The sequence below is a fragment of the Coregonus clupeaformis genome, chromosome 24 (assembly GCF_020615455.1).
Source record: "Coregonus clupeaformis isolate EN_2021a chromosome 24, ASM2061545v1, whole genome shotgun sequence".
Taxonomy (NCBI): Eukaryota; Metazoa; Chordata; class Actinopteri; order Salmoniformes; family Salmonidae; genus Coregonus; species Coregonus clupeaformis.
In genome coordinates, this window is record NC_059215.1 from 37,539,878 (window position 1) to 37,548,788 (window position 8,911).

Below are 8,911 nucleotides of genomic sequence, written 5' to 3' on the forward strand. Positions count from 1 at the left end.
GTCCATCCTCCCCTGATTCAGAATATATTTTCATAGTCATGGCATTCTTTGCCTAAGAGCTATGGAAGATTGAAAGCTAAAAATTGTACAAACAAATAAACAAAACAAAAAAAACAGTGGAATTTTGTCCACCCTCCCCTGATTCAGGATATATTCTTTTCATAGTCACTCTGTCTAAGAGCTATTGACAAGAGAAAACCGAACATCCACCGAATATCCTATTTAAAACGAATTTTACCTAGTTCATTTCCCATTGGAGATTTTACATTTTGGCCAATGCGAGATGAGTACAACTCTCCTTCTCCACCAGGGTACTGACTGATCACATTTTGGTGTTTGTGTGCTTGACGTCAGTGTCAGCTGGTCAATGTTTACGTCCACAATTGTGGTGACATCTATTGAATGTTAATGGGAGAAATCGAGAAGGTAACAACACAAGATTTCTACACTATAAAGCAGCGTCGATTAACCATCTCTTCCATAAGGTAAAGAACGCTGCTTCGTATTTTTTATGGCGAGTTTCTTTGTTAGCTCCAGCCAGACAATAATTTATCTTCTCTCCCGTGTACCCCTGCAGAGCGCTTCGTAGACAACATCAGATACAAAGGTGATACATGTTTGTTTTTTTATGTAGCTCGCGTTGCAGCAGCAGTTTGTGAACATGTTTTGGTTGGTTGTTAAATAACAAAGCCCCAATATCAAACTATTTGAAAGAAGATTAAGAAAAACACTATATGAATGCGCATCAAATGCTTACCCAAATGTTGGTTGCAGTACTTTTGGTGACAATAACAATATTTATGTAAACACATACTATTTTGTTATTCAGTGGCGCAGCTGTATTTTGTGTGTGCGTTGATTGGTGGAAAATATGCCTCACTGAGAGGATTTGATTATCTGGTCCGGGCGCCCTGGGAAGCGTGTTTTGCACCGGGTGAAAGTTGATGGCATTCGTTTTGGAACCGGGCTGCCTCCTGGGTGTAAACCAGGTACCCGTTCAAAGCACACGGCGAAACCGGCTCAAAACAAAAGTGATGTAATTAAGCACGTGGAGTAACGAGTAGGATTCTGTGTTTTCACATGCACAAATGATTGCTTTTGATATAAACGCCTTATCTGCCTTCCCAATGAAATTAGATTGAAAATTAAAAGGTATATTTTATGGTAAAGGGATGTATATTTCTGGATGATACACCATGCTGCCATGTTGACAACATGACCGAGTGTCGCAGATTATGCGGTGTTCATGTGATAGTCTGAACTAGGAGAATCTGACATTTTTGATTTGCTAACAGGTTGTAGTTATACACGTGCTTCTTTCAACGAATCAGCAGGTCGGACATTTCAGAGTTTTAATGTTCGATTTGAGGATGGCGCTCCTCCCTCACCGCTTTTGACCGGTCACGTCACGGGCCATACACCGGTGCCCCACGGCTCATTATAATCGAATCCGCCAATTCCTGCAGTTACAAAGGAGGCGTCACCACCGTCACTTGGATTATCGTGCGCTGTGGCAGTGCCACCGCCCGGCTACTCGTGAAAACAGAACACAATAAAGGTTTATTTGACTGGTTTATAATATAAGAACTTAATCAAAGACCTGAAGAAAGAGGTTCTATAACAGGCCTGTCTTTTACACACACCTTCAGACCCAAAATGACATGTTCAAAACTCATTATTTTCTCCAACTAGAACCTACCTCTGTTCATGCAAATGGCAAGGTGTTTTCTCAGTGATTAATCCAAATATAGCAATACATTATTATCTGGAGCCATTGCTGAATGTGCTCAATAAAATAAAAAGGTATTTGTCACATACACAGTTTACAGCAGGTATAAAAGGTGCAGTGAAATGCTTATGTGCTAGTTCCCTCAACATTGCAGTACAATATATATGGTGCATTCGGAAGGTATTCAGACCCCTTGACTTTTTCCACATTTTGTTACGTTATAGCCATATTCTAAAATGGATTAAATTGTTTTTTTCTTCTTCACATCAATCTACACACAATACCCCATAATAGCATAGCAAAAACAGGTTTTAAAAAAACGGAAATATCACATAAGTATTCAGAGCCTTTACTCAGTACTTTGTTGAAGCACCTTTGGCAGCGATTACAGCCTCGAGTCTTCTTGGGTATGATGCTAGAAGCTTGGTACATCTGTATTTGGGGAGTTTCTCCCATTCTTCTCTGCAGATCATCTCAAGCTCTGTCAGTCTTGGTTTCATAATTTTACATTTTAGTCATTTAGCAAACGCTCTTATCCAGAGCGATTTACAGTTAGTGAGTGCATACATTTTTCATACTGGCCCCCCGTGGGAATCGAACCCTGGCGTTGCAAGCGCCATGCTGTACCAACTGAGCTACAGGAGGCCCAGAGAATCTTGTTTCTCATGGTCTGAGAGTCTTTAGGTGCCTTTTGGCAAACTCCAAGTGGGCTGTCATGTGCCTTTTACTGAGCAGCCTTATGGATTAAATTGTGTGTTTTTTTTCTCATCAATCTACACTCCCACAATGACAAAGTGAAAACAGGTTTTCATACCCTTTGCTATAAGATTCTAAATTGAGCTCAGGTGCATCCTGTTTCCATTGATCATCCTTGAGATGTTTCTACAACTTGGTTGGAGTCCACCTGTGATAAATTCAATTGATTGGACATGATTTGGAAAGGCACACACCTGTCTGTATAAGGTCTCACAGTTAACAGTGCATGTCAGAGCAAAAACCAAGCCATGAGGTCGAAGGAATTGTCCGTAGAGCTCCGAGACAGGATTGTGTCGAGGCACAGATCTGGGGAAGGGTATCAAAAAATGTCTGCAGCATTGAATGTCCCCAAGAACACAGTGGCCATTCTTAAATGGAAGAAGTTTGGAACCACCAAGACTCATCCTAAAGCTGGCCGCCTGGCCAAAATGAGCAATCGGGGGAGAAGGGCCTTGGTCAGGGAGGTGACCAAGAACCCGATGGTCACTCTGACAGAGCTCCAGAGTTCCTTTGTGGAGATGGGAGAACCTTCCAGAAGGACAACCATCTCTACAGCACTCCACCAATCAGGCCTTTATGGTAAAGTGGCCAGACGGAAGCCACTCCTCAGTAAAAGGCACACGATAGCCCGCTTGGAGTTTGCCAAAAGGCACCTAAAGACTCTCAGACCATGAGAAACAAGATTCTCTGGTCTGATGAAACCAAGAGTGAACTCTTTGGCCTGAATGCCAAGCGTCACGTCTGGAGGAAACCTGGCACCACCCCTACGGTGAAGCATGGTGGTGGCAGCATCATGCTGTGAGGATGTTTTTCAGCGGCAGGGACTGGGAGACTACTCAGGATCGAGGGAAAGTTGAACGGAGCAAAGTACAGAGAGATCCTTGATGAAAACCTGCTCCAGAGCGCTCAGGATCTCAGACTGGGGCGAACGTTCACCTTGCAACAGGACAACGACCCTAAGCACACAGCCAAGACAATGCAGGAGTGGCTTCGGGACAAGTCTCTGAATGTCCTTGAGTGGCCCAGCCAGAGCCCGGACTTGAACACGATTGAACATCTCCGGAGAGACCTGAAATAGCTGTGCAGCGATGCTCCCCATCCAACGTGACAGAGCTTGAGATGATCTGCAGAGAAGAATGAGAGAAACTCCCCAAATACAGTGCCAAGCTTGTAGCGTCATACCCAAGAAGACTCAAGGCTGTAATCGCTGCCAAACGTGCTTCAACAAAGTACTGAGTAAAGGCTCTGAATACTTATGTAAATGTGATATTTCAGTTTTTATAAAAACCTGTTTTTGCGTTGTGATTATGAGGTATTGTGTGTAGATTGAGGGGAAAAATCAATTTAATCCATTTTAGAATAAGGCTGTAACGTAACAAAATGTGGAAAAAGTCAAGGGGTCTGAATACTTTCCGAATGCACTGTAAATTATGAACATCCTCTGTCAAGTATGACTTTTTACAGATATAAAATGGATAGTGTCCTGGTCGCGCAGTTGAATAAATAGTATGTACAGGTCCCCTGTAGCTCAGTTGGTAGAGCATGGTGCTTGCAACGCCAGGGTTGTGGGTTCATTTCCCACGGGGGGCCAGTATGAAAAATGTATGCACTCACTAACTGTAAGTCGCTCTGGATAAGAGCGTCTGCTAAATGTCTAAAACGTACATGTAAATGTAATAGAACAGCAGCGTTGACTGTGTGAGTATGTGTGCATGTGTGTTTATATGTAAGGGTTGTATGTGTGGAGAGTCAGTGCATATAGTCTGTAAAGTGTGGATAGTCTCTGAGGTGCAAATAATCTCTCAGGTGTAGGTCTGAGCAGGTAGACAGCTAGGGTTAGCTGTTCATCAGTCTGTTGGCCTGGTTGTAGAAGCAGTCTCGGAGCCTGTTGCTCTGAGACCCGATACTCCGATACTGTTTGCCAGATGGTAACAAGAGTGAACAGTCTTGGGGAGATGAAGGGGATGAATCAATCTGAATGAATTGATCAGTATTTTTAGACACCTTTTGTCTAACTCTATCTTCATCTCTCTCTCTCTCAGCGAGTCCGTGAGGATGGGAGGAGCCGTGAGTGCGGGGGAGGACAACGATGAGTTGATTGACAACCTGAAGGAGGCTCAGTACATACGCTCAGACCTGGTGGAGCAGGCCTTTAGGGCCATCGACAGGGCCGACTACTATCTGGAAGAGTTCAGAGACAGCGCCTACAAGGACCTGGCCTGGAGGCACGGCAACATCCACCTCTCAGCACCCTGCATCTACTCAGAGGTGATGGAGGCCTTGGATCTCCAGCCTGGCCTGTCCTTCCTCAACCTGGGCAGTGGTACGGGCTACCTCAGCACCATGGTGGGTCTCATACTGGGTGAGTCAGGACCACACAAACCTCACCTGGCCAGTTGAAATACAAAATTATAAGAGCAAGAGTGGCTTACATTTTTTTTTTTACCATAGAGACTCTCAGCCATGTACGCTCCCCGCTGCTTTACATAAGCCTTTATCTAATTAAATGGAAAATAAGACTTCACCTTGTTTCTCCCCCTTAATGTAGGTCCATTTGGCGTGAACCATGGGGTGGAGCTGCACCAAGATGTCATTGAGTATGCATACCAGAAACTGGAGTTTTTCATCAAGACCAGCGACAGCTTCGACAGGTAGGAGAGTTTCATGATGAAAGTGATAGAAAGAAAAGAAGAACAACGTATACCAGCGTCATAGGAGCTATCAGGAGCATCCAGTTAAATGGTATACTCTGTAACAAGCTAGTAAGATAACATACTGCAGTTATGGTGGGTAGGCTGATTCTCTGAGGAAACAATGTGTCGGGAGTGCTACAGGTATCCAAGAAACATCAGACGCAGCTCTGGAATGGGGGAATCATAGGTGTGTGTGTGTGTGTGCGTGTAGGTTTGAGTTCTGTGAGCCCTGCTTCGTGATGGGGAACTGTCTGGAGATATCCCCAGAGAGTGGTCAGTACGACAGGGTGTATTGTGGAGCCGGGGTGCAGCAGGAGCAGGAAGACTACATGAAGAACCTGCTCAAAGTGGAGGGAATCCTAGTGCTGCCATTGGAGGAGAAGGTCAGCGCGCGCACATGCACACCCCCAGTGGAGGCTGCTGAGGGGAGGACGGCTCATAATAATGTCTGGAATGGAGCAAATAAAATGGCATCAAACACATGGAAATACACTCCAGCCATTACCACGAGCCCGTCCTCCCCAATTAAGGTGCCACCAACCTCCTGTGACCCACACACAGACACGATATGTGAAGTGAAACAGAATGGTGAGCGTAGCAATCAGGATAATTTCACAAGGCTAAATTGTGACTTTAAAGACATGACCACTTTTAAAACCAGAATGAATTTAGATAAACTCACCTCTTCACCCAGTGCTATTTCTAGCACTTTAATATATTGTGGTGTCATGTTCCCTGTCATTCAACTCTGTTGTAGACTTTGTGTTGTCTCATCTTTGTTGGTCCTGCTCCTAGAAATTGTTTGTATACCTTCTATACATTGACACATTTTGATACTTGTTTCCTTTGTGTGTAGCTAATGCTGTGCTCCACTTTGCCTTGGGTTTAGAGAAAGGTTGTATATAAATACAACATGTCAATTACATATATTTATTAACACTGCTTACTACAAAAAAATGTCCAGTACACAAACACATTATTGCCCTTCCTCTCCTTAGTTGACCAAGATCACTCGAACAGGCTACAACAGCTGGGAGACCAAAAACATAATTGCTGTGTCCTTTGCCCCACTGGTGTTGCCCAAACACAGAGACAACAGTAAACCCAAAGCAGTGCCTTTACGTAAGTACTGTACTAGCACATCTGTCATATGATTGTCTATGTAGCAGAGGTAGTTTTCCAAGTGAGCCTTTGTGTGATGAGTAACCATATCGGAGCTCTGGGCTGGTATTCGCAAAGCATCTCACAGTGGGTGCTGATCTAGGATCAATTTAGCTTTTTAGATTATAATAAATATGACAGCGGGGGGCCCTGATTCTAGATCAGCTATCCTACTCTGAGGCTTTGTGAAAACAGGCCCTGGGGACTCAGACTGGGGGAGGTGACAGTTGTTGAACACTATGTTGTCTCAAATGCATGTTGGACTAGTTACAAAATGGGAAGGCAGAACTTCCATCACTTACTATGTAGGAGAGTGTGAAATGGTTTCCTCGTCATTTGTGTGTGTGTACCTCCTCAGCGGCCATGTTTGAGGTGCGGACTCTGCAGGACTTGGCTCGCATCTCTATCCGTCTGACGTTAAAGAAGACCGTGGCGGGGCCGGGGCCGTTGCCCAGGAGGCGGCTGGCCCACAGCGGGGAGCGGCTCCGGCGGAGGCGGGCCCAACACTGTGGCTCCACCCTGCTCTCCAACCGCTACGTATTCATGAGCCGCCTCATCCCAGGGCCGATGGATGACAACAACAACCGCTCAGACACCGAAGAAGAGGAGGAGGAAGAAGAGGGGAACTGCAGGATTCTAGGAGAACCTGTGGAAGAGGAGGAGCAGGAGGAAGAGGGGGAGGAGAGTAGGGAGGGTGGTGCCCTTCTACATGAGGCTCCAGTGAACCTGCTAAGAGAGAGGATCCTGGGCCTGCCGCTCCCTGAGCCTCTGAAGATGTACATGCTCCACTACAGAGAGAAGTAGGGAGGGACAGGAGACGAGAAGCTGTGCTCCCATTCTCTAACTTGTTCCCATCTCTATGCCCTTGACTCCCCTTTCTGGATACAAAAGTAATTGTGTAAGAAATAGGCTGATAACTTCACCGGAATGGCTAAAATGAGTTCCCACCCGAATTCAAAATTGATCCCCTAGAAACTTCATGTTGAAGTGAATGACTAGAATAATTGGATAAGTAGAAGCAATATGGTAATAGCTCCATCTCCCCCTTCCCTGATAGCCCAGGTACGCCTATCCAATGTACAGAGGTGCCTAAGGTTTAGAGGTCGAGGTTAGAAAAACAAGGATTTAGGGATTGGGAGCTTACTTAGGGTCAGCCCTACTCCCAGAAGCCCTCACCAACACCACCAGCCCCCTAGGACTATCCCAACAACCCCTCTGAACACTAAAGTCTCATCTCACTCAATGCCCCACCCATTAACTCTATCTACCCCTCTTTTGGGGTATCTTGTCTTGTGCCTAACACTGGCACCCCATCTCCAAGTCCTTCTTTCCTCCCTCTTTGAATTTTGTAAATTAGATTTTTCTGAGAATGATGATTTTGACTGTGAACGAACAATTCAGGGGAGCTTTTGAGATCGACTTACAAGAACTGAAAGCCCCAAATGGTGTGGAAGTATTTGCTCATTCTCTGTGTTCACATCTGTAATGTCTTCTCATATCTTAGTGCTCTTCATTGAATATACTTGGTGAGAACAGGGGTGACAAATAAAAGTAATTTTGCTGAAGAGACCATTTCTGTTAAGGCAAATGTCAAGAGGGCTACAGGCATGAAAAAAAGTATATTAACACGTTTACACAGTATAGAAAAGAAATGACCACATTGTCGAACAGCATTACCCGAATTCACTCTTTTTAAACATGAAATCTTTTCAAATAATGGGAGACTGCAAATGCCTTCGGACCATAGAACACCTCTGGATTAGGGGTAGAAAGTGAGTGTGGGATAGCAATTCACTATTAGGTTCTCAAGGCAGAACTGTAATTAAAGTAGTAAATAATGTACAGTGAGGTCCAAAGGTATTTGGACAGTGATTCATTTTTGTTGTTTTGGCTCTGTACTCCAGCACTTTGGATTTGAAATTATACACTATATATACACAAAAGTATGTGGACACCCCTTCAAATGAGTGGATTCAGCTATTTCAGCCACACCGGTTGCTGACAGGTGTATAAAATCAAGCACACAGCCATGCAATCTCCATAGACAAACATTGGCAGTAGAATGGCCTTACTGAAGAGCTGTGACTTTCAACGTGGAACCATCATAGGATGCCACATTTCCAACAAGTCAGTTCATCAAATTTCTGCCCTGCTAGAGCTGCCCCGGTCAACTGTAAGTGCTGTTATTGTGAAGTGGAAACGTCTAGGAGCAACAATGGCTCAGCCGCTTAGTGGTAGGCCACACAAGCTCACAGAACGGGCCCGCCGAGTGCTGAAGTGCGTAGCGTGTAACAAAAAAAAGAGCTGACAGTCTGCACTTGAACCTCAGTCATTGTATAATTTCAGTACAGAGCCAAAACAACAACAAATGTGTCACTGTCCAAATACATTTGGACCTCACTGTATGTGTATCCACCTGTGAAGGAATTTAAGCACTTATTTGTCTACATTGGAACTTCAGTGTGATGGACTGTGTGTTATGCTCTTTGATGCTGTTTTGAGGTTTAAAAAAAAATCTAAATAAATGTTTTGTCTGACGTTCTGTGCCAAACTTATCCAGCACTGGACGGGT

General features: G+C 44.6%; 1 protein-coding gene across 2 annotated transcripts; it reads left to right on the top strand.

Annotated features, from left to right (window-relative positions):
- The first annotated feature begins 291 nt into the window (after nucleotides 1–291).
- On the top strand, nucleotides 292–7,909 carry LOC121538203 (protein-L-isoaspartate O-methyltransferase domain-containing protein 2). 2 transcript variants are annotated; one of them, XM_041846013.2, is made up of 7 exons: nucleotides 292–485; nucleotides 578–607; nucleotides 4,528–4,847; nucleotides 5,034–5,136; nucleotides 5,390–5,561; nucleotides 6,177–6,300; nucleotides 6,698–7,909. In XM_041846013.2, the coding sequence occupies exons 1-7, from the start codon at nucleotides 403–405 to the stop codon at nucleotides 7,141–7,143; spliced, it is 1,278 nt and encodes a 425-aa protein (XP_041701947.1). In that variant the 5' UTR covers nucleotides 292–402; the 3' UTR covers nucleotides 7,144–7,909. The 2 variants fall into 2 exon arrangements, with proteins under 2 accessions (XP_041701947.1, XP_041701948.1); XM_041846014.2 differs by lacking the exon at nucleotides 578–607 and having other exon boundaries at nucleotides 295–485.
- The last annotated feature ends 1,002 nt before the right edge of the window (nucleotides 7,910–8,911 follow it).

Excerpts from the sequence above, each read along its gene's own strand:
- LOC121538203 (XM_041846013.2), top strand. The coding sequence starts at position 403 with ATGTTAATGGGAGAAATCGAGAAGGTAACAACACAAGATTTCTACACT. Across the intron at positions 486-577 it reads TTAACCATCTCTTCCATAAG|AGCGCTTCGTAGACAACATC; the intron begins GTAAAGAACGCT and ends GTACCCCTGCAG. Across the intron at positions 5,137-5,389 it reads ACCAGCGACAGCTTCGACAG|GTTTGAGTTCTGTGAGCCCT; the intron begins GTAGGAGAGTTT and ends GTGTGCGTGTAG.